The sequence below is a fragment of the Dermacentor andersoni genome, chromosome 2, assembly GCF_023375885.2.
Source record: "Dermacentor andersoni chromosome 2, qqDerAnde1_hic_scaffold, whole genome shotgun sequence".
In the NCBI taxonomy this organism is placed as follows: domain Eukaryota; kingdom Metazoa; phylum Arthropoda; class Arachnida; order Ixodida; family Ixodidae; genus Dermacentor; species Dermacentor andersoni.
In genome coordinates this window covers 88,730,323-88,758,319 of record NC_092815.1, presented here as the reverse complement: position 1 = coordinate 88,758,319, position 27,997 = coordinate 88,730,323, and the positions used below count along the sequence as shown (strand labels likewise).

Sequence of the window (27,997 nt, the reverse complement as noted above, 5' to 3'; positions counted from 1 at the left end):
ATCAACTAGTGGCAAATATTAAACAATCTTCCTCAAAATTATAACCTAATGTACGCGCATGCCCGCACACACGGCGTGAGGTCCGCTGTGCGGCAAAAATTTTGACGCCTGTCAGCGGTTCCAGATTACGTCGCTAGGCGGCTGAAGTCGTGTCGTTTTCCCCTCGGCGTCTTTCACTGTTTGTTTTTTTAGATTGCGCAAAACGCGCAAAAGTATCCGCACCTCACCACTCCACAGACCTTATTGAAATTTAAGGCCAGCAAAGTGATGGAATCGTTGTTCGCTACCGCCGAAAGGCTCTCTGCGTCTACGCCAGGAAGGATAAAGGTAAGTGCTTGGTTTCGGTGTTATTTCAGCGTGTTGGAACGTCTTTTTTCGCACTCACTCCTATCCTCTTCACCGGATCGTGGAGAGTTCCGTTTCGGAATGGGCATGCGCCGTAGCGACTTCCGTTCGGCGCGCCGATGCAGCGTGTAGGCGCTTGTTCCATACCGAAAAAACACAATATATCCCACATTCCATTAAAGTGAAGTTGAAGTTCTCTAATGGCCAGAGAAACAAACCCAAAGGTAAAGTTTTCTCTGCATGTTATCGCATTTCCAACACACTTCGTCACTTTGCGCAGGAGCGCTTTGTTTGGGTATTGTAGGTTGCCCAATGAATTACTAAGCCTAGTGGCTTTGTGGAGAGCTTTTTGATAGGTTAGGACAGTCGTGTTGGACAGTGGCAGTCCCAGGATTATCCGGGCTACTTGCTGGTCGCGGCTGTCAACGTTATTCATGTTGCGAACCGCACGGTGTGTGGCTGATAGGCTGTTTCCGCTGCTCCCTTCGGTGGCACTTCTGGCGTGAGCCACCTTGCCTCGAGGTATTTTGTATTTCGCGCTTTAATGAGGCATCCCTTCCTCGATCCTCGTTTGCACAAACTGCGACTATCGTATCGACGCCGTGACCCGAGCACGGCGTCTGGTTTCATGTCTTAAAGCAAATGAGCATTATCTACGACGGTGTGCGTGCTCACGAGCACCTGTGTGTCTGCATTGGTATCTGTTGTTTTTGATGACGTCTGTGTGCCAGTTTTCGGTTTCCTTTCGTGGTTGTAATTTTCTTGTAACCGCCCTGCTGCACTTATTTTCTTCAGGTAGAAGAGTATAAAGAAAGACTAAAAAAAGAAGTGAGTATTTTCGTATTTTATTTTTGATGCATCACTCTAAAAAAATTTCCCAGGTACCGAGAATGAATAACGTCGCTTTGTTACATGCATGTTATTTTAGCTCTGTTTTAAATGTGTGTGTGGTCGACAAGCTTTTGTTCATAATCGGCACATTTGAATGTTCTTAAATTTTTAATGTTACTATTGGGTCTTTCATGTGCGAGTAGTACACGTTCTTGAGAGGTGGTGCGGTCTAGCAATGTCTAGCTCTATGCTTTAGCTGGAGTGCGTCCTACTTTTATTTATTTTAACATTAATGTGCATGTTTCGTGAGACGCCGACTCTGCATCCTTCAAATTGTGAAAAGCAGATCTGCGCAAAGCTTGCATATTTGTAATTCACGTCTAAATTGGGGCGCGCAGTACGCCCATGGTTGCTTCTGAGTGCCTGCTTGTAAAATGTATTTTTGCATTCTTCGGCTTCGCAGGCAGAGGAGTTGGTTTTGCACAAATTTCCTGAGAAGATATTGGAACTGGAAACCTTGCTGAAAGTATGTATGCTAATCATAGTTGCATTTTAGGTGTTAGTGCCGTTTGTATTTTGTACTGGTATTATGTTCATTGCAGACCGATAAGTTTTCGAAGACAGACCTTGCAGCTGTACATGTGGATATCAACATTCCAGTGCCTGAACCGCCGTTCATCAACCATGAGGCTGATTTGGTAAGAGTAGCCATGAGCTGTGATGCACAACTGTTTTCTAAACTTACTTGAACCTGGCAATGATATTGCAGCCAGCCTGCCAGGGATAGGTTAACCCTATCCGTGACATGCTTAAACATCCCAGTTGCTGAGAGGTTTTAACTCCTCACAAAGAATAAATTAACTGCTGCTGGTGCTGTTCAATGGATTGTGCACTACCAAAAGCACAACTAAGCACTCAGACAAGGCTAGGCTCATCCATGGCATTGCTAGAAAATGCAAATTACCACTGATGAGCTGAGATTATTGGCTGAATTTACAAGAAAAGTGTGAATGAATCCAGCTCAACCTTCTCCTCTATGGTTTTGTACAACTAGCTTTTTATTTCTGCAGCTGATTTGTTCTATTTCAAGGCAGAGCTTTCGTTGGAAATTTGTGCTGCCACCAAGGGTCGTGAAGCTCTGTGGCAGCTCTCTGACATTGAACATGCAGTTGTCAATCTTCATCACTCCATAAATAGTCAAGAAATCGCTGATAAACAAAATATGCAGACGAAAACAGTTGTGCAGCTGCCTTTTCATTTCTGCTACATTCACATTTTTGCATTCACAAACACATTCACAACATTTGCAACTGTTTGTGGCAATTAAGGTGAAACTGCAGGAGTGGAGCTTCTGCACATATGTTGTTGTGCCAATTAGACTGGCAGCACTTCACGGTGCTTTTGGTTTCTTGAAGGAAACACTAAATCAGTGTACTTAGCTATGTACTTTGGCTTATTTTGCTGTTGGCCTCAGCTGAAGCTAATGTGTTCGAGAATGTAGGACTTTCTTCAGGAGTGCTCTTAATTGTGCATGTATTGCTCCGTAGCTCTCCCTAGGTAACGAGGTAACAATAGCTTTATTACCCTTTAAAAAAATAATATTGCATTTCACAAGGCTGCTGCAGGTTAAAGACTCATTATGGGTAATGCATCAGGTAATGTCGGGTAATGCTCACAATCAGGTAATGCACAATTACAGATTATTAAGAAGGTAAATTAACTGCTCAACATGTTCAGAAGGTGAGCGCTCTCTGACACTCTGACATCTCCACCAATAGAAAACTAGGAACTGAGGTGGCGGGGATGGTCAAGTACTTGGCGAGTGTACTTAAAAGTGGGTACTTGAAGCGGCCAATGGACTGTCCCCACTCACAAGGATCCTTGCCCCTTTCCAGAAGAGGCTTTTCCGCATAGTCTGTAACTTCCCTCTCAGAGGCAGATGCCAAGTGCGTCCTTTCCCACTTCATTACTAGATCGTCGAAAGCATTCCACAGTCTTGTGTAGTACCACCAAAGAAGACTTCTGGCTTTCTTTTCTTGCTTGCTCGGTGGCTCATCGTCCGCAGTTGATGCCATTCTTGGAGAACACGCTTGAGCGAGGACTGTATCGGCACTGAGATGCAGTTAAAACTCGATTTAACGAAGTGATGACCACGCTCGAATTATTTCGTTAAATTGGGAAGTTTGTAAAATCGAAAAAAGAATTTTTCGGTCCTTCAAAATCAAAAATTTTTTGCCATAGCATCGTATTTGCCGCTAATCCAGCCAATCTGCTGCATAAACCGTGAAATAGCTAAAGCAACCACTGCCGCCCCTATTGAGGCAGTGTGTTGAGTCCGCAGTTCCGTGCATGGGCTCAGCATGCAGCCTTGCCAAATAAAGCTAGGATTACGACTAGGACACCTAGATGTTTTAACACGTTATCTTTAGTGCGCGCGCTCAAAGGAAAACCCGTCTGTCAGAATCATTTAGTTCAGGGCAAACTTTACATAGTGCAGCCAAGTTTCATTAATTCGGGTTGATGACAACAGTGAACCCTATGGGTACCTGCCAGGGAATGGAAATTTCTTCGTTAGATCGGGAACATTATATAATCGGGTTGCGTTAGACAGAGTTTCAACTGTAGTTCTAGGTAGCACAGCAGCGAAGTTAGCGTGGTTTGAGTTTGCTTTACAGAGCCGTCGCACCATTTTAGAAAATCGGGAACACAAGGCGGGAGTTGTCGATGGCGATGCAGTGTTCTCCTCGAACACACACACACGCATATATATTATTTCCAGACATCTCAAAACAGTCCCTGGTAACATTTTAGAGATACGTATTTTATTGCATATACTTACAGAGCCTGAAAGTACATCATATATCATTATGAAAGAGTCATTGAATAAAGCTTGGCAAAAAAGAAACTGAAAGTGATCATGTCTGACGGGCGTGATGCAGATAGACTGAAACAGAACAGAGAAATAATGAGCCGATCTTCTCAGTGAATAAGCATGTTCTTAGGAGAACGTGGGGCAAGCGTATAATTCATTACTTGCTCCATTATTCGCAGTCTGTCCGAATATTGACAGTTTCTACCGTTATTCGGCCCTCCTCGAATATTCGAGAATTTACGAATATGCATTTCTCAAATCGAATACGCTTCGAATAAGGAAAACTTTCGATTTGTATTTAAAATTTAGAATATTCGCACACCCCTAGCATGCGCAATTCAACCACAAAAATAAGCTTGTCGTGCAGTGGCCTACAGCGGGCCGCTGCAGCCGTGTTGTGTTCTTGGGAGCTGCCCGACAATGGACCGCAAAGGGTTAAAGGGTCCCTGAAACGACTAAGACAAATATCGTAGACACATAGGATACAGCTGCAGTAACACATTCATGCCACAATTAAAGCGAAATATCTTTTTAAGAGAGCTGTGAGCAATGACAAGTTCCCCTCCTCCCTAGCCATGCTTTTTCTCAACTCGTTCGCCGAGCGATTCAAGCTCTCCCTTCATTAACTCTGTCATGATGTGACATTGTATTGTCTACTTCCGGTTGTCTTCGAGCCAGCGCGAAGCCGCTCCAGCCTCTCCACTGGCCGCCTGGCTGTCAATCCCCAGTGAACGTTGTGTCGCAGCGTTGAGTGTGTCTGGTATTCTAGTAAACACAGGCAAGTTGTGCGTTTCGACGGATGAGCGGAAGTGTTAACTAAAACCTGTTTATACTACTACCACTGTGATGGGGCTTTAACGTAAACCTTAGCATCCTGCACAGTGCAGCTTTATTGTGGTTGTAATCCTCTGGTGTGAAGTGACTGCCAAACGTGTAGGCGCTGGCACTGATCGGATACCGACAGCCCGATCTGCTGCAGCCATTATGCTCTCATGTTGCCTTGAAAAGGGACACGGGTGTTGCAGCTTGACATGTTGCTGATCACTAGATTTGCAGCCCACAACGTAACAAGGTTGTGGTCATTGTGCTCGCAAGAAAAGGCTCGAGACCAACCCTGAGCATGCAGTTCAACATCGAGAATGTAACACAAGCAGACACTTGGTGTGCCGGAAGTGTTTGAGTGTAGTGATAAATTGTCATGTATTCTCTTCCTGTTTCTTCTTTTTATACAGACGAGTGAATCAACATTCCAACTTGTGAACAAGATTTGTTCACTGTAGATTTGGAAAAAACGTTATTGCTGATGTAATCTGAGTAGCCAATTGGTTAACATGACGAAATGGTGTGAAATGAGCTTTCAATGTGGGCGAACTGCGCAAACACCCGCATACTTAGATTTAGGTGCATGTTAAAGAACCACAGGTGGTCCAAATTTCTGGAGCCCCCACTACGCCGTGCCTCAGTATCAGGTCGTGGTTGTTGCACATAAACACACCACACCCCTCCCCCCCTCTCTCTCATTTATACCCGTAATGGGCTAACTACGTCAATAGGGAAGGGGTGGCTGAAAACTTGGGGGAACGACTCTACTGCAATCGGTAGTGATGCACACCTTTAAAACCTTATGATAAATTGCATGCTTTACGTGGACTGCGGAAACGTGTCGCTGATCAGAAGGACCTTTCCTAGTTCAGCGCAATGCGTTGGCGGGCTAGTTGGTGCGAATCCATGAATACTTTGTTTAGCACAAAACAAAGTATTCACGGACCTGTCCTAGCGACTCAGTATGTTTGTACGTCAAAATCGTTCCAGGGTCCCTTTAAGTAGCTTTTGTTGTACATAGCAGCTGTACTTCTCTGTAATTTGCTTATTTGGCATTCTGTGTTGTCTCGTAGCTAATGGCTTTAGGTCAGTCTTGTTCCAATAGGTAGGAGGAAAATGAGTGCCATGGATGGCTTCTTGAGCTCTCCTATCTGCAGTAATGACACCGCAAAAATGTTGGGTTTGGCACAGTAGATTTCCATTAATTCGACTCCACTTGATTAGATTATTTGGTTAAGTCGATCCTGACCGAAGGTCCCAGCTGGCACTCATGCATTTGTATGGTCCCAAAGATCCCTTATTTTCATCCAAAATTGGTTTTCGCCTGATAATTCAAGCTTGATCAGCCAGTGCACGGGCCTGATTCTTATTGTGACCCCAGTAGCGACCCTTTTAGTGGCAGCGTTTCTCGACAGATTTTCGGAGGCAGCGGATGCGTTGGAACACACATCACTCTCTTTTCAAAGTCTCCTGTTTTCAGCCTGCGCTTAGATTTTCAACCAATAATGGTAGCTCACAATTTATGAACACTCTATTTACCCTATTCTAGTGCATGCCTTTCTTTTATCAAAAAAAAAAAAATGAGTTGAAAATGGCCTGCGTGGTGCAATTGAATAAGAAACTAAAACCGCCCTTGTGGCAATTTACCGCATAACAAATGTAATGCGGCAAAGCTAACTTTAAACTGTGTGCCGAAGGGGACCTTAGGAAATCTTTTTTTCCTGTAGCGCAAATAGCACATAGATGTAGAACAGAAACATACACACAGGCGCTGTGTGTGTCTACCGTGTTGCCGCTTTTTTCCTGTCGCGCAAATAGCGCAAGGAGATAGAAGAGAAACATGCACACAGTGCCTGTGTGTGTGTGTTTCTCCTCTCTCTTTGTGCTATATGCGCTACAGGAAAGAAGTGCAAAATGTTACACCAACAAGGCCAAATATCTACTGATGGATTTTAGGAAATCGGCTGCCATTGTGCAACACGAATTAGACTTTGCCACTTTTCTTGTTCAAAAATTGGGTGTGTGTCAGATTTCTACTTTAAATGCTTTATTTACATGTCTATGTTAGTTTTCTAGTTTGGACGTATAGAAAGTGCACATACATATAATTTGATCAATTTTGTTGGTTTGGTCAGTTCAAAATAACGGAAGTCGGCTGTATAGCATTAGCATGTTCCACAAGTGCAACAAATAAACAAGGATGTTCTGTGCAGTTTAACCCATTACCGTACTTTGCGAACAGTGAGAGCAAAACATTTTATATTTTATGACTAGGGAATGGTAATACAGCTATGTTGTCTGTAACATTGTGCTGCAAAGGGCAAGCAGGTTTTCTTAGAATGTTTTGGTTTCTTTAGCAGTTAGTTCTTCTACAAAGCATAAGTCAACCAGCACTTGACATGTGGTAACATGCAACGATGGCATTAATTTCGCTGTGGTGCAAGGAGACTTCCCCTGACACAAGCAAAGCGGTGTCACAATCTATGCTTGCTGTAGACGAGTAGCAGATGGCATGCCAGAGGCCTACAGAGCATTAGCACGTTTCCTCTTTCATTGCGATCACGTTCAGTAGCAGGCTCACCGGTCTTTCACATTTAGCAAGCTTTCTGAAGTAAACTCTCATTTGTTAGTTTGCACTCGTGGAAACCTGTCTTTCTTCTTCATCGGTTAGCTGCACAGAATTGTCAACATTTTTTAACGATTATCATCACCAGCATAAATGCCAATTCTAATGGAAAAATAATGATCTGAGCAGTTCTCTTTAGGCACTGCTACTATTACTCTTCAGGCAAAAAAGATTGTCTCCTCTCTGGTTACCAAGCAACTAGTACCCAAATTTCCATATGTGTGTTTACATGTTGCTGTTTCAACGAGAAAGCCTTGTTCTTTCCTTGCAGCCTGCAGCAAAGAAAAGAAGGCTTGAAACTCTTGAGAATGAAATCACAGGTGAGTGATGTTATGGGTCTTCTAGTTGGTGCATAGTGGAAGGGCATTGGTGTTCAGCTTGCTGGCAGGTTTGCAGCTTCAACTGCGTTGTGCATGCACTGAGCAGTTCTGTCAGTTTCGTTGCCAGTGGGCTTTCTGCATAAGCTACATGCTTGATCAAACTTTCTTTTGGGCGTGTTGGTGGGGTTTACTAGACAGGGTTTTGAGTGCTAGGTGGAACATACGCAAGGATAGATAAGCATACAATATGCCTTGTGTGTGTCTTTCCTTTTGTATGTGCCATCTAATGTCCAAAAACCAGGTTTAGTAAACTAAACGTTCCTATAGTGCAACAGCTTGTCCATATATATATGTGTGTGTGTGTGTATATATATATATATATATATATATATATATATATAATGACATTTAATCTCAGTGTTGTGCAATGAGAACTACAATTTCTATCACTTATTCGGGGGAGACCAGACTGCCATGTCCATTGTCTGCTGCTTATCCGCCCACACGTGAAAATAGTTCAGATGGAAAGATCACCTACCACTGATCATTAATTTGTTATGGCATTCTGCTACTGCACACAAGATCACAGCTTTCATTCTTGGCTGCAGTAGCTGCATTCCAAAAGGGCAACATGCAAAAAGCACTTGTGTATCATACCTTGCATGCACATTATAAAGGGTCTGTACCAAAACTTCCTGGAATGATTTTTGTAGTCTGCAACACCGCCTGGTGTGGCGGGGCTTCAGGCAGAGAAGTTAGTGAGGGATCTAAGCTTCGGAACAAGGCCGGTCTCGGTTGCCTGCGGGCAGCTGTTGAGGCAGGTCACGCTCCACGCAGAGGTATCTACTATACCCTCCCTGAGAAAAAAGGAATGGGCCAGTTTTTGGAGCACTGTTATGCAATCAAGTTTTGTGTGAAACCGGGTAAAAACAGGGTGGAGACGCTTTAAATGCTTCAGAAAGCTTATGGTGACGACATAATGAAACAAAGCCAAACTTTCATGTAGCACAAGAGGTTCCGGGCATGCCAGGAATCTGTCAACGACGACCGCTCGAGACGCTCGTCGACATCACAAACGGACAACTCGGTGCAAAAAGTGCATCAAGTTCTGGATAAGGACCGGCGATTAAGTGTTCGGATGATCGCAGAGGAGTTTGGAATACTCAAAACAATCATTCATCGTAGTTTAGCAGATTATCTTCAAATTAGGATAGTGCGCGAAAATGGTGCCAACAGTCCTGACGAGTGAGATGAAGGAAGAGCGTTTGTTAAAGTACCAGGTATTGCATGAACGCTATGAAACGGACCTAGAATTTTTGGACAGAGTGACCACAGGGTATGAGATGTAGATTTTTGAGTAATCCTGAATGAAAGCGTCAGAGCAGCGAGTGGCACACCACGAAGTCTCCTCGCCCGAAAAAAGCTAGGATGAGCAAATCGCGAATCAAAGCAATGCTCATTGTGTTTTTTGACAGAAAATGTGGTTCACATTGAATTCGTGCCATAGACAAACAGTCAATAACGAGTTTTACTGTGAAGTGCTCAAATGGTTGCACAACAGGGTTTGACGCGTTTGAAAAGAAATTCGCGACAATTAGATCTTGCACCATGACAACATGTCAAGCCACACTGCACCCAATTTCTCTGAGTTGCTGGCCAAAATGGGTGTGGCAACGCTGCTGCAGCTGCCACACAGCCCCGTTCTGGCACCACCGGACTACCTTCTCTTCCCAAAGTTCAAAAGAACCTTGAAAGGAACTTGGCATCGGACGCTGAAGACGGTAAAAGCAGCTGCGACGACCACGCTGATAGAGGTTCTCGTTGATGGCTTCCAGGGTGCCTTCAATGATTGGATGAAGCGTTGCCAATGGTGCATCGAAGTAGGGGGAGAATACTTTGAAAAGTTTTTAAAAGATTGTCAACTGGTATTGAATAAACGATTTATAGAAAAAAGAAAGTTAAGGGAAGTTTTGGCGCGAACCTTGTAGAACCCCAGGTGGACAAAATAAATTTGGAGCGCTTGCCATCCCTCATAACCCATTTGGCAGTTTTTCTCATGTCAAACCACACAATGTAACCCTTTCAGTTGTGTTTCTTTCTTTTCTTTTTTGTTCTATCGGATATTTCCTGTAGAACATTCCATCCTATGGGGAACATTAGACTATAAAGGTTAAAAAAGATAAAAGGATGAGCTGTCCACAATTCTCAACAGTCTTTTTATGTCTTTTTTTTTTTCAAAGCTTTCTTTTCTGATTGAGGTCTACGGCTGTTCTGCGTGCAGTGGTTTAGTAGATGTACTCGTCTTTTACTTTTGTAATGTTCTCTTACTTTTGGCTTGCAAGCTTTCTATTTGCTATTCGTATTTATTTGCCTGCTTTCTTTAGCTGGCCTTGGTTACTGCTAATAATGCAGTTTTTGTTTGACAATTGTAAAAGAGGCTCGATGTGCATTGTCTCTTGATTTTATCATATTTACTTACACACCCCATTTCTCCGTCTTTGTGCAGGCACCAAAGTTTTGGTCCTACCAACAGGCTCAGTCGGCACTAACAACCACATTGTCAGCATGGTCGATATCGTCAAGCCGAAGATTTGGCAGCTTGTAGATGACACCAACATAGTGAGCTATTTGGAGTTCTTACATAGGTTGAAAGAACTTCCTTTGTTTTCAGATAAAACACAATAATTTCAGATTTTTGCACCTCAAAGAAGTTGCATGGAAATTGAGTTACACCCAAAGTTTGCCCTTTCGTAAAGAATAATACAATAGAACTTCATTCATACATTTTCTCTCCTTTCTCTTTCCTTTCTACATAAAAAAAAATGCGAGAAAAAGCGTACTAACCAGGAAAACTTAAAATCCAAAGAAACTAAAGAATTTTGACAGGCCCAACTATTGTTGCCATCTGCGTAATGCGAAGCATCGCGCGAATTGTTGCGGTACAAGATGCTGACGCGCGTGGAGCTGGTGGTGCTCCGGCGGCTGTTTTCCTATTGCGTGGCGTTTTAAGAGGGCAACTCCAGATGCGGCTGAAGCGAAACATGATGGCCACATCGCGTCGCCTGCAGCAGGGAATGCGGGTGCATTTGGATTATCGCTTACTAAAAGCGTGCAGATGCTTATCACAGTAGGTTTGGAGGCGATAGCAGTGAATTCTGCGTGTGACGACCCGGGATGAGATTTGCTGGTGCCAGAATAAGAAACTGCATGCCGTCGTTCTCTAGTGAGGTGTGCGGGGATATGCCCTTCCCAATTACACACGCTTCGCGCCTTTTCTTGTTCACATGGGATCTAGCGGTCGGAAAACTTATATATGATCGCACTCTGTAGTAGGGGACGGCAGTGTGTTTCGGTTATCGCCTGTTAAAAGCGTGCGCTACGCTTCCGATAGCACTATGCTCTGTGAAACAGATAGGCGACAATGCTTATTACAATAGAATTGGCAGTGATAGTTGTGAATGCCGCGTGTGACTACTATGGAGAAGATTTGCTGGTACGAAATGAGAAACTGAGTTCATGCCGACGTTTTCACGTGAGACGGGCGGTCGTATATTGCAGTGAAGCTACCACAGCGGGCAGCCATATACTGTTCTCGATAGCCTGTGCCTTACGCATTTTCTTGTTAACATGGGATCTAGTGGCCAGAAAACGTTTCATACTATCGCAGTTTGGCTACGTACTGAACATAGGTGCCAAAGAATCGTGTTTTCTGGGAACATATGAACCGCTAAAACATGAGCGTAACTCTATCGTGTAATTTTTTGTTCTCGATTGCGAGCATCAATGCCGGAAAAATGTACCTGACTGGAACGTGTCAACAAGGTTCTACTGTAATTGCAGGTGTTGCAAACCTAATTAATGTTGGCCACTTTGTGTGAGCAGGTGGTCGAGATGTATAATATACTATATTTAATATTTATACATTAATATAGTATATGCCTGTTTTTCGCTTTAACAGTGAAGTGAAAACTGAGCAAGCTGAGAACATGGTGAAAGCAGAAGCCAACGTTTCTTTCAACAAGTGGACTTGTCCTTTTCAAGGTGACATATGCTCTCCTTGGCACAGTATATACAAGCTCAGAAGTACAGTCAACTACTGAATTTTCGAACGCCCAAATTTTCGGACATGCCTGATATTTCGGACGTCTTCGTGGTATCGTCACGAGCTCCATAGAATCAATGTATAAGGACATCTAAAGTTTTGGACTCTCCAACCACCCGCCGTCCAATTTTCCGAACTTTTTGACGCGACGGAAGGTCCTGTGGCTCCTCGCGCAGCGCCCTTGCGAAGGAAATCGACTTGCAGCCGAAGCATATCACCGCTTTGAACCACAACTAGCCGAATCTAGCAGTCGCACACCGATTTGGTCTGGCCACGCTGGCTATGTTCATCGCCGCACTTCCGCCTCCGGCGGAGTTTCCGGAGCGGCTCCATTCCATTTGTTTGCGCAGCAGGCCACGTTTTGGCTAGCGTGGTGTGTGGTTGTGCTGTTGTGTCAAGTGTGCTCTGCGATGCTAGGCCTAGGTGCTTCGACGCTTGTGAGCGAACTCCGCTGTTCGCAACTTTAGGATTTCGCTTGCCTTCGATGGCCCCCACTCCACCTTCGTCATCCTCGCCGATGGCATCGAAGTGCGGAAAGCAGTACCGTCGGTTAACAATGGAGAAGAAAGCCGCCATTATTAAGCAAGTCGTGAGCGCCCGATCGCAGGCTGACGTGAGCAAGAAGTCAGGTTAGGGGGGGATTCAGAAGACTGCAATGTTGAAAATGAGGAGCCAATGCCTGCGCCGCCTACAAGCGCCGAGTTGACGCGAGCACGGTGTACAGTGCTGACATGACCCTTGCTCAGATTGAGGCGAATATGATCGCATGCAACCCGAACGCCGTCCAAACAACAATCAACAAGTTCTTCAAGCCACTGCAGCAATAACCGGCTATAACACCCGACGATGCACATGTACATAATAAACAGGCAGTCGGCTGCATACATAGTTTTTGAACGCCTTTTTTTATAGCCACTTCGCTGATGCTTTGGCAGGGTTTCAGAAGCCTGATACTTCGCCCTTTACCTCTAGATCCGATAAAAAAAAATAAAGTGCGTTTTTTGCATGCATTCATTTTTTCGGACTGCCTGAATTTCCGGACATTTTTACGTTCTCTAGAGGGTCCGAAAAATCGGTCGTCGACTGTATTGGAGCAGCAGATCCACCCAAGAAAACTACTTTGACTCCTACTTCACATAGCTGCACCGACAGTACTATGAGCAAGCATCCAGAGCACTGCGGCAATGCAGTAGACATATTAGAGTTTAAATCCCGTTCAACTTGATCTCCTCAGATGTGGACTTAACGTTTTGTCCCACGAACAATGCAGTAAATGAGTATGAATTCCACAAAGGTATAACGCAGTTTCTAAGACACATGTGCATCAAGAAATTCTTTTTTGATAGCCCAGACGTAGGAAAACTGGACAGACTCTCATAGACCACCTGGCATGTGGGCACCAGAAGCCGCAACAGTGCCCCGAGCTTGATCAATACATAAAGCCAACCTCAAAGGAAATTTTAGAGTTAATGCAGCATTGCTGCAAGCGCGAAAATTTGTCCCCCGCTCGGCAACAAATTTTTAAAGAACTCGTGGAAAGAAAGGATATTGTAATAAAACTCTTTGATAAAGGCAGCAGTATTGTAATCTGGCCTATAGGAAAGTACAGAAATGAGGCCTTCGAACAGCTGTGCAACCATGCCCATTACAGAAAACTTGACTAACCGAACTTCGGACTGCAGCAAGCTAGTAGAAAGTACCGTATTTACTCGCATAATGATCGCACTTTTCTGTAAAAAAAAATTGACGCAAATTCAGGGGTGCGATCATTACGCAGATTAAATTTCCTGCGAAAAGGGAAAAAGAGGTTTTTTTTTTTTTTTTTTTCATTCTGCATTTGCTACGGGGATGACAACAGGTCAACAAATAGGCAGCTGCCATTGTATGTAGTGCAGGACACCAAAACAAAAATGGCAGCCGGCGAAGCAAGCCGAATGCGCCGAACGTGATTTCTTTTTTCTTCTCGCGAGTACATTACGTGCATTGAAACAGTTTCTTCCGTATCAGTAATGAATTATATCGTTAATATCGGCAAGGTTGCGGCAATAACTTAGCCATGTCCGCTTTGAGGGGACAGAAACAGATAGGCGTGCTTAGCTGCCAGTGACATAGAAACTCATGGCGGGCATGCTGCAAAAACTGCGGCATTTGTCTTCACTACTATCCTAATAGAGCACATTTCCACTAAGGGTGGGAGAATATCTTAGCTGTGTTACAAGAGTCGGCGTATGAATAGGGTACACTTCTAATGTACAGTGTAAACGGGGCTACTATTATTGCTGCTCGCGATTTCTTGCGTGCCCACGAGTGCAGACAGAAGAATCGAAATGCAACTTTTTTGTTGTTGTTGACCACAACCATTATAAAGCCTACACATAATAAAGGCACGTTTGGTTGTAGCTTTTTTTTCTTTTTCATGGAAGTGCGGACAGTGACGACAGGAATGAAATGGGGCATCTGTTTAAAAATGTTTGGTGCGTGCAGACTGCCTGGTTTGTCTTGGAAGAGTTGCTCGCGTAGCATTCAACAGATGGTAAGCGCGATCATTATTAGCTAGACTTGGCACACGACATATCGCTGTGGTAAGTTTGGGTTGTGATCATTACGCAAGTGTGATCATTATGTGAGTAAATACGGGACAGTAGCGGAGCTCTTGTCCCAAGAACTAATCACCCAATCTGAATATCGCTTCATGATGCCCAATAAGAAAGAAGTCGACCGCTTTTACCTTCTTCCTAAAATGCATAAGGTTCCTGTAGAAAAAATATTTACAGCAGAAATCCCAGGCAGGCCTGTAGCGTCTAACAACGCACCTACCAAGTCACTACCACTACGTCACTACGCACCTACCAAGTCATAAATTCTTCAATCACCATCTGTCTAGTATCTTGACCACCCTAACATTTTTTGTTCAAGATACGCCCCACTTCCTCAGAATAATCGACTCAATTGACACCAACCAAATCCTCTGACCGCACTATTCTGGTAACTTTTGATGTTACTGCTTTTTACACTAACCTACCCATGACAAGGAATTGAAGTCGCTCTCAGTCAATCCTCAAGTGCACACTCCTGAAGTTTACCTGACACTTCCCCAGTTACTTCGCACGCTCAGCTATTTTGAGTTCAATTCCATTCACTCCCTACAAACTCTACACAAGCATGGGAACACCATACACTCCCACATATGCACACATTTCATGGGACAGTTTGAAGCAAACCTGATGAAAGATACCCTTTAAAACCCCTTACCTGCCTGTGATACATTGACGACATATTCATAATATGGGAACACGGCACAAATGCGCTAAGCACCCTAATTAGCCATTTCAGCCACTTTCACCCGAGTGTTAAGTTTACTGCTCACCACTCTCCTAGTCCAATCTACTTCCTCTACATGACGGTTTACATAGAAAACTGAGAACAACATTTCACTGGAAGCCTATGGAAAGCCAGCAGTATTTAGACTACAGCAGTCATCACCCACAACACTGCGAGCAAGGAATTTTTGTCAGACAAGTGAAATGAACAAGTATCTGTAGCAAAGACAACGATTATATCCACCACCTAAATTACTTTAAAGTAACGCTAGCGGAGAGAAACTATCCACAAATTCCTCGCAACTGGGCTTATGACATTGCGTCAAGATTAGAAAGGCAGTCGGAATTAGAATAACCTACACCAGAATCTGAGAGACCACCAGCCTCTACAACAAAATATTCCAATGCCCTCCCAAACATAAACAACATCCTACAAAAATACCACCCAATATTGTCAAGTAACGAGCGTCTCAGAAAAGTGTTCCTGGATCTACCAAGGGTTAGCTATCGCCACAACAGAACCTCTAAAGACATGTTAGTGCATGCAAAAGTCAGCCAACATCATTCCCCCTTCACAAAAGCATGTCCCCGCCCCATGTGCAAAACCTGCAAGCACCTTCAAAGTGACGGTAAAATTAAAATTGCCGCAAATAGCTATACACACCAAGTGAAAACTGGCCTTGCTTGCACTAGTTCTGAGGTAATCTATATGCTCAAATGTTCAATTTATGTAAGAAACTATGTCGGTGAAACGGGACAATCAATGAACATCATGTTAAACGGACATGTACATGCACAGCTAAATAGCTTCGCAAAGCCGTTGCTGGTCATTACAACATACCAGGTCATAACTTTGTGGTTATGCATACTACAGTCAAATTTTCGTTCTGCGTGAGACAAAAAAATAGAGAATCATACCTCATCCACGAGTTCAAGACATTGTAACCAATAGGCAGTAACGTTTCAAAGTGATATTTAAAATCTATGTGCTATGCTAAGGACCATACAATGTAGTCTTCCTTAACTTTGTAAGGAAGCCTTCATTGCGGTGAGGCCGCCTTATATCATTCTGAAAGCTTCCTTGCTAAGGAGCCCTCGGTGAAGGCTTCCTTGGTGCTTCCTTAGCGTAAGGTTGCTCTGAAGCTACCTTCATGTGTCCTTATGCATATGTCCTTATGAGCGACATATGCTCTCCTCGGCACAGTATATATAGGTACTGTCTTTCTAGGGGGTGGGTGGGGGGGAAGAGGGTAAGCCGGGTGGGCAAGGTAACGACCTAGGGGGTGGGTGGGGGGGAAGAGGGTAAGCCGGGTGAGCAAGGCACCCTAGGTCATTACCTTGCCCACCCGGCTTACCCTCTTCCCCCCCACCCACCCCCTAGAAAGACAGTACCTATATATACTGTGCCACGGAGAGCATATGTCGCCTTGAAAAAGACAAGTCCACTTGTCGAAACATTGGCTCCTGCTTTCACCTTGTTCTCGTTTTGCTCATTGTATTGAATTTCCATCTCGCATTCCCCGTGTTTTCCCTAAACGAAAACTGGCATATATGAAAAGAAATATTCGGCACCTACTGGCCTTGAGTGAACAAAAGTTTGCTGCAAGCTTGTTGCTTTTTTAATAGCCATGTTTACCTGAATACAGTAATAGCGTGTTGCATCACATTTCCTGCAGTTGTGCATGCCAAAACAGCAGTACTGCGAATGGTAGCTGTGACATTGAGAGGATGTTTGCCCAACTATGGTACATTCGAAAAAGGGTGGCTTATTCGGTATTTCATTAATTTTGTTGCAAGAGCGTGTATTGGGAACCAATAAAATAGGGCAACAAGGACAGCAGGCAAGAATGAAAGACCTGGCAGGTCTAGGATGGACACAGAAATTCTCACACTGTATATGATAATGCACATTAACAAGGGTTTGTAAGATATATAAAGGCATTACACCTCCTGCGAAGCATGGCCATGTGCACTACTATTTGTACTTTTTCTTTGTTATAGAAGTGCAGGAACATACTAAAGAAAAGATTGCCAAACCAGCCTATCTTTTCGTTTTTGTTAGTGTAATTTCTTTAAATGTAATAATAATGCCTGGCCATGAGGATTTATGTAGATCATTTTGTAACATGGTTTGCGAGCAGCTCTCTTTGTCATTACATGTTCTTGTGAGTTATTCCTCTTGTTTAAGTAGAATGGTTGTTCCAAAAGGAGATCTTTGCTTCTGTTGTTTGTAAAACTACCAGAAGAATCTTGAACTTTGAGCTGCCAGCCAACAAAACCCCAAATTTCCCCCAGTTTTCCTCTTTCAAAGGATACTGAACAAAAATAAGAAAAAATAAGGGAAGCATCGAAATTCCATTCGGAAGATGACTGTTTTGATACGCAGCGTTTATTTTCTCATATTTTTAAACAGATGGCTATATTTTCGTAGAATTGCGAATGTGCGGCGGCTCCTCGTCGACTGCTGTGACGTGTGTCGGCTTGCAGCAGCAATCGTAGCATTTTCTACAATAATTGATAAAGGGAACTCTGGTACTGCAGTCGTTCAGCTCTCATGGAAATGATAAGAAATACATAGATTTGTCTGATCTTCATGCTTGTGGATTCAAACGTTTTGTGGCTTTGTTTATTGCGCTTTAATTGCCTTCATTGTCGTAAGTTTCAGAGCAATCTATACTTTTCGAAGTGCAGAAGACGATGCAGACATGCACAATTGCTAATCATTTCATCAATTCAGCTTGTTGAGGTGACCAAATCGAAACGCGCCAAACGTCTCAAGGCATTGGCTTGCCCGCAATAGATTCATCAGGGCATTTTATGTCACTTGTTGATGCATGAGTCCGGGGAGTAATGGTTTCAATATCAGGCTTCTGTGCTAGAGGTCCTGTGTTAGACTACAGCTGTTGGACAATTTTAATAAAGTTTAATTATTTATTACGCAGTATTTTGTTGAAAATGAGAAGTGTACAAAGTCACGAAGCCGTTTGAAGCCGGAAGGACAAGGTTTAGGCAAATCGATGTACTTTCCATAACTCCCATGCTAGCTGAACTGCCCCCATTGCGGCTTCCATAGACACTAGTGTCAGAGTTCCCTCTAGTAATTATTGTATGAAACTCTATGGCAGCAACAGTGGTGGGCAGTTGGCGTTTGCCTGATGTCCGCACGCTTTGCTCTTTGCACCCTTGTTGGCTGTGATAGGCACGCAGCGCGAATCTATATTCTTTGAAGCTTCAGTTCTGCTGGAAAGGTACGACACAGCTTGTCTCGCCTGATACTTTTCTCACACCCTTGCTCTCAGCAGCATAGAGGCATTCACCTGCTTTATGCCAGCTGCTTCACTGATCACATTACAAAACTGCACACGACACACACGACAATCTTTAAATACTTGGGCACAAGCTCCGCTTGCGGAAACAAGTATGCAGCCACGAGCAACTGCATAGTTGAGGCACCGTTCACTGCCGTCCATGCAGGTGGACAGATAAAGGCGATGGCTGGCACGCCAGTATTCAGCATTGACAATGTCACAGACACGCCACTTCCTCTAGTTCACGGCACGGCCGATCGACATGGTATTTTGCGAAAAGGCATTAAATTCATTATTTTTTGCTAGTTTCTGCCTGCAAACAAGGTTGTGTAAAACAATTTCAGCACCCAAGTGCTGAAATTTTAGCCCAAGTTCGGGCTAAAAATCTCGGCGGCAAAAATTTTGTTCAATAACCCTTTAAAAATAAGACCCAGTTTTTACCCCTGAATTTCAAAAGGTATAAAACTCTTAAGACGAAAGGCCCGAAAAATAATCTATAGTAAGCTCACCACTACAGAGTCTTGTATAGCCCATGTTGCTTCAAACTAGGATCTGTTAGATGAATCATTAGCAATGGCAAGAGTCTTGGGATGTTCAACGTGTCGGCGTTTTCAATAGGGTGATGTCCATTACTTGTATAGCCTAAGTGTAATTAGTTCTGAATGTCCTGAGGCTGATGTGAATAATAGTAGGCAGGTAACCATTGTATTTCAGTTTTTACTTTAGCTCAGTGTTAAAAGGATAACTGCAACGAAATTTCACTTTGGCTAAATTTGGCAGTGAATAAGCAATATATATAGTTGAAACAATCTTGGCAAAGCTGAACAGCGGTTAATTCTCATTGTGACCCGCTAGGAAGTTGTACTACTTTGAAACTTCTTTAAGCTGCAGACAGATGGTGCCACGACGCATCAAATCTTAAGCAACAAGAATGTTTCCTTGCCGTTGATTTCTAGCAAAGAATTGTGCATTGCAGGAACGCCCTGCACAGCCTCACAAAAGGAATAACTGCCATGACCCATGTATAGTGAATGCGTAGAAAGCCTAATTGCAGATTGAATTGAATTGTTGATTAATGTGACCAAGAGCAGCATACATGCCTTCTAATTTGATGCAGCATAAATAAGGGAAGAAGGAGTAACTTAATATTATTATCGCTCCGTGTTAAATAAATGTTGCAGTCAAGTTATGGAATTTGGATTAAAAAGAGTAGATAAAGAGCAGCAGTAGGACCTGAACCAGTTCATGACCACTGCACCCTTCCATTCGTTTCAGTGGGGCAACAGTGGAGCCCTTTCAACCATGCCATTCGTTTTGAAAAGTGCAGGGTTGGTTAACGATTTTGTTGCACCCTCCCTACCGATAATGCAGACTTTGTGCAGACGTGTAGGTATGGAGCAGCAGACACAGCATCTTAGTGCCGTTCAAACACCGCTTAAGCATGTCTGCTGTCTGTACGCAACACAGTGTGTGTTTAATGCCTCAGAGACTGACCATACATGCAGTTCGGAACCTCTCAAACTGACTGGATGGTGCATTTTAGGCCTACAAAACACCTGCACCGCGTCTGCACCTCGGCACTCATTTCAAGTATTTGAATTTGAATTTGAATTTTATTTCTCGTTCATTCAAACGAGGGTAGACTGAGACTAAAGGCATAAAGCCTGACAAAGGTCTCAGCCCCCGCGAACGACAGGTTTGACAGCAGGTCACACACATATGCACAATTTTGCGCGTTACAACAGCGTTGGTTACTGTGAAAATTCATGGTAGCAATGTTCATGGTCATTCGATTCTACAAATATATGGTACAATGTACAACAACGGCTAAGTGCAGGTAAGTATTTGAGATGCTAATGGTATGCTAAAATTGTACAATTAAACATGAAATAAACGTCAGCTTATTTATGGAGCAATATAGAGTATCATTATGCCTGCACCATTGAAATTGAGCTGCACACTTTCTGAACTTCTCAAGCCGCGCCCTGAACTGGTTAGTGGTACAGGCAAATCAAACGAGCCAGCACTTGTTGGAAGTGTTATGTGACGAAGAACGTTGAGAACCTGTGTAGCTCCTCAACAGGACCTCCGACAGAGGTGCCTGCGAGTTGCTGAAGAATCTAGGAGGCGATGTGCCAGAGGCTTATGTCACATTCACTAACCACAAGGTACACACATTGTTGGCTTAAGTGTTATTTAAAGGGTGCCAATAAGCAAATTGGATAATTGTGAGACCTGCATCTTTGCCAAGATTGCTTCATTAGCACATGCTACTCATTTATGCCTAACCAATTTAGCCAAACTGAAATTTTGTTGTAGTTGGCCTTAGAAGAAACAAGCATGCCTGCACAAGCTGCTTTCAAATGTCGCACCACTGTGCCAGCATTCCCCTCAACCTTGCGTCCTTGCTCCTTTGCCCCCATTTACACTGCTTTCTTTTTTCTTTTTTTTTTTTCCGCACCTCATGCAGCTTCCTGTGCTTTGGCATTCCACGGTTGTTTCACTTTCTTCTTTGGTGTTCTTTTTCTCTCTTCAGTTAAAAATGTGGATACAGTTTCTCATACCAAGAATCGAGGATGGAAACAACTTTGGTGTTTCTATACAGGTACGTCACTTGCTAACAATCGTTTGTCTGTCTCTCAGGAATTGCAGTCAACCTCGTTACAATGGAATGGGATATGAACTAATGGGCCTAATAAGGTAATAGAAAGTTCGCTGAGCTCGCTGCCTTGTCAGTCTTGACAACAATCCAGACCTGATGATCACGTTCAGACTGTATTGATTTTGTGTTGTTGCCCACTCGGTGCGTAACTGGCATATTACTATACTGTATACTGTTTGTATTATTGCCCGCTTGATGTGTAACTGGCGTATTACTGTACTGCACTGTATTCCTGTATCTTGCTGATAAATCCACTCCTGTAACAGTCCCAGTGGGACTAACAGTATGTTAAATAAAATAAAATAAATGTCCCCTTGAAATTCTCATAGAAACCCATGCATTTAATGTTATTGTAACAAAGCAAGAAACTAATTTAAATGGATATAACAAACCTTCCTTTAGTTCAGAATATTGCTGATTAGGCTGAAATTTGGTGGCATGCAATGCTGCTTTTAATTTGTCAGAATCAGCAGTTCAAAACTCCCACAAGCTGTCTGCTACACAGCCACATGCCAAAATGGATACATTGCCGAGTCTGTGGTTAGCGGGTATTCAACAAGGGAGAAAATCACTTCCCCGCTGCAAAGGAAGTGCACTGCGTGACATGGCACCCCTGTCAAATGGCATGGCCCATTGGATCTTCCCGCAGGTACAAGGGGGAGGGGGGGCAGTGGGCCATATTTCTATAATTCATGTAATTTTCCATCCTTTTTTTTTTTTTTTTTTTGTCATCTGCTACAACAAAACCTTGCTGTTGTCACTGAGATAGGGCACTCTCTGTTATGAATGGTAAGAAAGAAAAATTAGTGTTTCAAATTAAAACCACTGCTTGTGTTCTCAATAATTGCTCAAATTGTCAGTGTATCAACAATCTTTAGCTGGCCTTCAACGGTGAGCAGAAGCCTTGTCCATCGACTTTTGTCAGTGGCCCTGTGGTTACTGGCAGAGCGGTCCTTCCCTTCCCAACGGCTTTTATTGGCCATGACTGTGGACAATGCTTAACACAAAATAAATGCGGCTCCCTCTTCAACTTTGTTATAGGGAGGTTCTGCTGTACAAGAAATTCTGGATGTAGAATCGTCATTTGAAAAGCAACTGGTGCCACTTCTCAGATGTGCAAGATTTGACTGAAAGATAGTTCTCATCATTCTAAAATTAAAAAACATAATTAAGAATTGGAGGGAAGAGGCAGATAACAGCAGCATAGACATTGTGTACGGTCATCTATCAATCTCTTGTGTGGGGTTCCGCAATAGTTAGGGTCGGGTATGTCAACAGGGTTAGCTGACTCATGCCGTCATCCAACTCAACCATGGTAAGAACGTTGTTGAAGGGAGGAACATGTTCTCATCAAGAACGAGGAGTACAGGGTTTATTTACAATATCTACATGAAGAGTGGAGAACGTTAACATTTAGCATGACTGAAAGTGAAGCACACCAAGGAGCCGAAAACGACTGCTTAAAACCTCCCTCTGTCTAGAACTGAGGTTGAACAGCGCGAATAAAACAAGTACACGAGGAAACAAAACACCACAGACAAGTACTGACTGCCAACTGGAAGTTTATTTGAATTTCTCCAGCCATGGGTTATTTCCAGCATAGGCATGCGTACGGCAGTCGCAAATACATCTGCAAAATCAGATACATCATAATCTTTCATTCTCCTCTGTCCTCCCTAGGTCCCTAGGCCAGGGAAACTGCCTTCAATCTTTGCCCAGTCGAAGTGTCCAAAGTTGTAAAAGGACCCGCGTTGAGGGCGAGGGTTCGCACTCTCGCTCCCGCACCTTTGTTTCACTGAACACGCAGAAGGAGGGCAGCTTCATAGACAAAGGGTCATGCTTGACTCAAGCTGGCACTTGGTTCCTGGTATGACCCTACAGTAAGCTGAGGCATTTGTCAAACGACCGTGGCGGTTACCAGAGTCGGTGAAGGAGTACCGTAGAACACCCTTTTACAGGAGTTCTCTTGCTCTCATTGGTCTGTGAAAGCAACAGCGAACCTGCGAACAATACTCTGTCCACGAAACAGTGCATGCTTGTCCAAAGGGGACGCATTGTTGGCTTCACAAAGCGATTCGTCACAGCAGGGCCGGAGAGGCCAGAAGGTCACTACCCCCGCTGGCCGATCGTAACAGTGCTGAGTCTTGTGGCAGGGAACACTAATGGTATGGGAGAAGTTCACTAAGCTTACACATTTGAAGTTCTTGTGCGGTATCTGAAACTTGGGAGTTCTGTGCACATTCTTTTCAACATAACATTTTATGTACTGCAGGAAGACGCGTTGACAGAAATTAGAGCGGTGGAGGGTGAGGCGGCAGCATTCTTTGACCAGATCTCTCGGTACTTCCTGACACGGGGCAAAATTATTGCAAAGGTGGCCAAGTATCCACATGTGGTAAGGACCTCTCTTTTGTTGTCAGCTGTTAGTGACAACACAGTGTTGTTGATTGTTGCTTGACTTACATGTCCGATCACCATGGTGTGTTCCTGCAAATCGCTATAATGTTTACCATTTTGTGATAACTGTATAGGCGTTCCAAGAAGCCCAATCTGCCACAAGCTGTTGCCTGCAATTCCAAATTCAAGGGAACTAAGTGACGCAAAGTTAAAGGCCACTAGTGTAATCGACACCCTGTTGCTTTGACAGGTTAATATAAGTACCAGTCCTGTTGTAGTGTGCAAAACTACCATCACTGAGCGTTTCAAAAAATTCATTGGTCATCATTTCAGCTTCTTCTTTTCAAGATACGACATCAACTCAAGACACTTTATAGACTGTTCCCATTGTGCTCCATGCAGCTTTTAGCAAAATGCAGTACAGTCAAGCCAACTTACATCGAATGTCACGGTCATGCAGGAATGCATTCATTATAGCAAAGTATTTGTAATAGGTACAGTAGAACCTCGGTCATACATTTTAGAAAAAGATACAAGAAAAAAAAGTTACTCAGCGGGAAAATTTGCAATCCGAAGTAACTAGAAATTTGACAGATTGAACTATTGTGGACATCTACGTAATGCAAAGCATCACAAGGATCGTTGTCCTGAGACATTTTGTTGTTTTTCTATTGCGTAGTGTTGTTGAAGGCTATGGGACACCGAAAAAAAATGAAATCAAGCTGGTTGGCAGCGCCAATGTGCTTTTTATTAATCGAAATAATGGCGTCTACAACTGCCACTTTCGTGCCCTTGCAACTTTCTCCTCCGGTTCTTCATTTGAACTGCGCTTGAAGCTGTACAATCACGCCTGCTTAGAATGGCTCTTGCACGGGGAGAAGATATAATGCATTACTTTCTTTAATTTTCTCTAGCAATGTGCTAGAGGAAACGAAAAGAAGTAATGTTTTATATCTTCTCCCCGTGCAAAAGCGGGCAAGCTGGCAGTAGTTGCCACTTTGAATTTCGTGCAGCCCATTTTGTTTGTGTCACAAACTTGAATATAACATGAGGTGCGTTCTGAGGCAGAAATTTAGGAAAGAAATTCTTTATATTCATGCAAATGCGGTAGGCAGAAGGAGCACTAAAGATAATAAATCAGTTCTTATTGATCAGGTATTCTTTCAAAACTCTATTCAAGTTGATTTTACAGTAACAGGTTATTTGAAGAGAAAATTAGTTCCTTTTCTTGAATTTCATGCCGAAACCCTAGTGCCGGCATGTCAATGTGATGACTTGAAAGATTTCAATGTGTCTGGTTGTAATCGGGCCATCGTGGCTGAGTAAATGTTCTTGAAACTTGCCAAGTTCAGTCTTGCCTGTTTTAACATGCAATGTAGTCACCATCAAAATCCATCACTTTACGACCAACTGGTGGGCAAACTTGAATGCGACAGCGCCAGCTGTCTCTTATTCTTGTCTCTTTCGACCTATCACCCTGCCGCTCATGGTAAGAGTGGCGTTTTTTGGTATTGTAAAGGGGTAATTTGCCAATTCAGATCAGTTTTTTCTTTTTAGTGACCCTTTAAAGAGCAGGCTGTTGAGACTCGTGGATTCTTGCTGCGACTACAGGAACAATACTATACACAGATGCTCATGACTCTACTGTCTAGAGACTGCACATGTTAAGAGGAAGCTTTAGCTCGGGCCCAACTCCGACGCGGCCCATTCAAATACATGTAAAAACGCAAAAATGTTTTTCTGAGATAACCCCTGAACCGATTTTAATGAAATTTGTTGCATTTGAGAGAGAAAGTTAAATTCTAGTGACTGTTGGAAGCGGAATTTAGATTTAGGGCTTGGATTTTGTTAAAAGAATTTTCAAAAATTGAGACGTATGAAAAAAATAGAAGCACGAAGTTTACAAACTAATAGCTCTGCATCCAGAACAGATATCGCGATTCTGTAAACGGCATCCATTAGACCATTCAAAGCGGACAAATTTGATATGTCAGTTTACATCTTACGTGAATTTGTTACGTTCTTTACGAGGGTTCTGCAAAAGTTGTAATTACACATTACTCCATTTTTCAAGGTTCATGTGTAACATACCAATTTTGTCCGCTTTAGACGTGCTATCAGGTACAATTCACAGAATTGCGATATCATTTTTTCTTGCCGAGTTACGGAGTTGTAAACTTGATAGTTTCGTTTTCTAAAAATTTGCGATTTTTGCCAAATTTTTATAAAAAATTCACGACATAACTCGAAATTTCGAAACCAACAGTCACTAGATCTTAAGTTTTTCTTTTAAATGCAACAAACCTCGTCAAATTTGGTGCGGTGGTTGCCAAAAAAACGAATTCTGCTTTTACGTGTATTTAGATAGGAGCACCCGAGCTAAAGCTTCCTCTTAAGTATGGTATGTTGAATTTTTTGTAATGTTCAGGGCCAGTCTAAAACCAGTTTGCTTCTTGTTGCTGGGCTAGTTTGATACTTGTAGTGGAATTTTGCGAGATGTAAAGAATGTCTTCTGAACATTAGTTGCAAGGGATGTTCCTTCCTGTCCAATCATTTTTTTACATGCTTTCGTGTCTTGTGCATTATAAAACCAGATTCTTGCCCTGGCCTGGTAACGTGAGGGAGAGAAAGCTTAAGCAAGGCTTATGAGCTGTTGTTGTCACAGGCTCAATTTCAGTGTTTCTCTGTGCATCTTTGCATAAATACTGGAGCCATCACCCTGTGCATGTGTATTTCATGCTGATGCAGTGGTGGTGATGCATAATGCTTTGTCACGTGTGCAGGAGGACTTTAGACGTACCGTGCAAGAGCTCGACGAGAAGCAGTACGTGAGCCTGCGGTTGGTTCTTTGTGAACTCAAGAACCACTATGTAAGAGCAGCTCCTCGTGCACTGCTAGCAAGACCGTTGCGACTTTTGTTATTAACCTCTCTCTCTCTCTCGTGCAGGCGACCCTCCACGACTTGATCACGAAGAACTTGGAAAAAATCAAGAGGCCACGAAGCAGCAATGCTGAAAACATGTACTAGCTTTTACACTAATAATAAAGGCAAAAACAGGTGGCTGTGGGCTGTTTGTCTAAGTTCTAGCTGCATTTTCAGAGTGAATGTATCGAGCTCCAGCAGCTGTTTCTCAAAAGGCCTTTATTCATCTGGCTTGAGGAAGAGGTGCAAGTGCTGCATCACTATATTATTACTGTTGACAGGTATGATTTTCAACACCATTAGAAGGCCAATACCTGCAATCTTCATTGCACTAAGTGGCATTGTGGTGGAGGCTGCACGTTCTGCGAATGGCGGGTGACATGTGGCAACAAATCCAGTGTGGCATGACCATGCGTTGATTTGCCTTCTACTATACAGCTGCTAGTGTCCAAGACAAATGCGCTGGTTGATCATGCCCCTGGGACAATACATCACAAATTGATTTCAAACACTGATGTGACAACAGCAGAACTGCAGGCGGTTGTAGCAGCGATGCATCACAAAATAATACTTATCACTACACCCACCATATCTATTGACAATGCATGTAGGAAACTAGTACACACCAACTTGCCTAAGCCTTTAAGGCAAGTTATCTCTATCCGCAGATAAAAATTGTCTGGATCCCTGGTCATGAGAGGATGTTGGGGAATGAATGAGCTAATCAGCTTGCCTGCTGATATGGTACATCATGCTCCCAACATATGACCAACATCTGACCAAGAGTTTGTCTAAATATGATGGGTGTAGTGATTGGAGTATCCCTCCTACTTATCCCTAGTCCACAATGCTAGGTGGCCAACTACAGTCGCTGTATTCCAGGAGCAGGTGCACCTGGCAACATCCATCTTGTCTGCCGTCAAGTACACTGACAGATGTGGCCTGGTCTGAGGTCGACAACTCGAAGCTGCCCGAGTAACAATGATGACCAAGCATAATTTACTAGGGACAGCTTGTTGGACCTGAAGCATAGAGGGGTAGCAGCAGCAATAAAGTTGCGTCTTCTCAAGTGATCTGCTCGCAGAACACTCCCTAGCTGTATACACTGTTGCGACAAATAATCGCGGTGAATCGTACGTCCTATGTGAATGCCATTCAACATTACACCGTTATCCGTATCGCCAACCCTTCCACCACCGCAACCAACGGTTGCCTGCGGGCTTCATTAGCCTAGAACTGAAACGCGATGCAAGTGACGTTCTGGACTGAGGGAATTTATTTTGTGTGTGCGTGCGTGCGAATAAAGTGATTTGTCGTTATTTCGGCCTGGAGTAGGGGGTTTTGTATTTGAGAGTTGCGGCGGTTAGTGAGTGCGGAATTAGCCCCCCCCCCCCCCCCCCCAAAAAAAAAAGAAGAAATTGCGGGAAGGAATAGGCGCTATATGTGGTTGGGAGTTTTGCGTGTAGTTA

The 27,997-nt window shown here is 43.4% G+C and overlaps 1 protein-coding gene across 2 annotated transcripts; it reads left to right on the top strand.

The window, feature by feature from the left end:
• The first annotated feature begins 163 nt into the window (after positions 1–163).
• On the top strand, positions 164–26,668 carry REG (proteasome regulator gamma). 2 transcript variants are annotated; one of them, XM_050188512.3, is made up of 10 exons: positions 164–327; positions 1,141–1,173; positions 1,640–1,702; positions 1,779–1,874; positions 7,768–7,816; positions 10,323–10,435; positions 21,083–21,151; positions 23,481–23,603; positions 26,389–26,475; positions 26,553–26,668. In XM_050188512.3, the coding sequence occupies exons 1-10, from the start codon at positions 268–270 to the stop codon at positions 26,631–26,633; spliced, it is 774 nt and encodes a 257-aa protein (XP_050044469.1). In that variant the 5' UTR covers positions 164–267; the 3' UTR covers positions 26,634–26,668. The 2 variants fall into 2 exon arrangements, with proteins under 2 accessions (XP_050044469.1, XP_050044470.1); XM_050188513.3 differs by lacking the exon at positions 164–327 and adding an exon at positions 447–569.
• Positions 26,669–27,997: the final 1,329 nt, after the last annotated feature.

Bases quoted from the DNA above. Each gene is read 5' to 3' on its own strand.
- REG (XM_050188512.3), top strand. From the start codon at position 268: ATGGAATCGTTGTTCGCTACCGCCGAAAGGCTCTCTGCGTCTACGCCA. The intron at 1,875-7,767 runs GTAAGAGTAGCC...CTTTCCTTGCAG, and splicing joins TCAACCATGAGGCTGATTTG to CCTGCAGCAAAGAAAAGAAG. The intron at 21,152-23,480 runs GTACGTCACTTG...TATGTACTGCAG, and splicing joins ACTTTGGTGTTTCTATACAG to GAAGACGCGTTGACAGAAAT.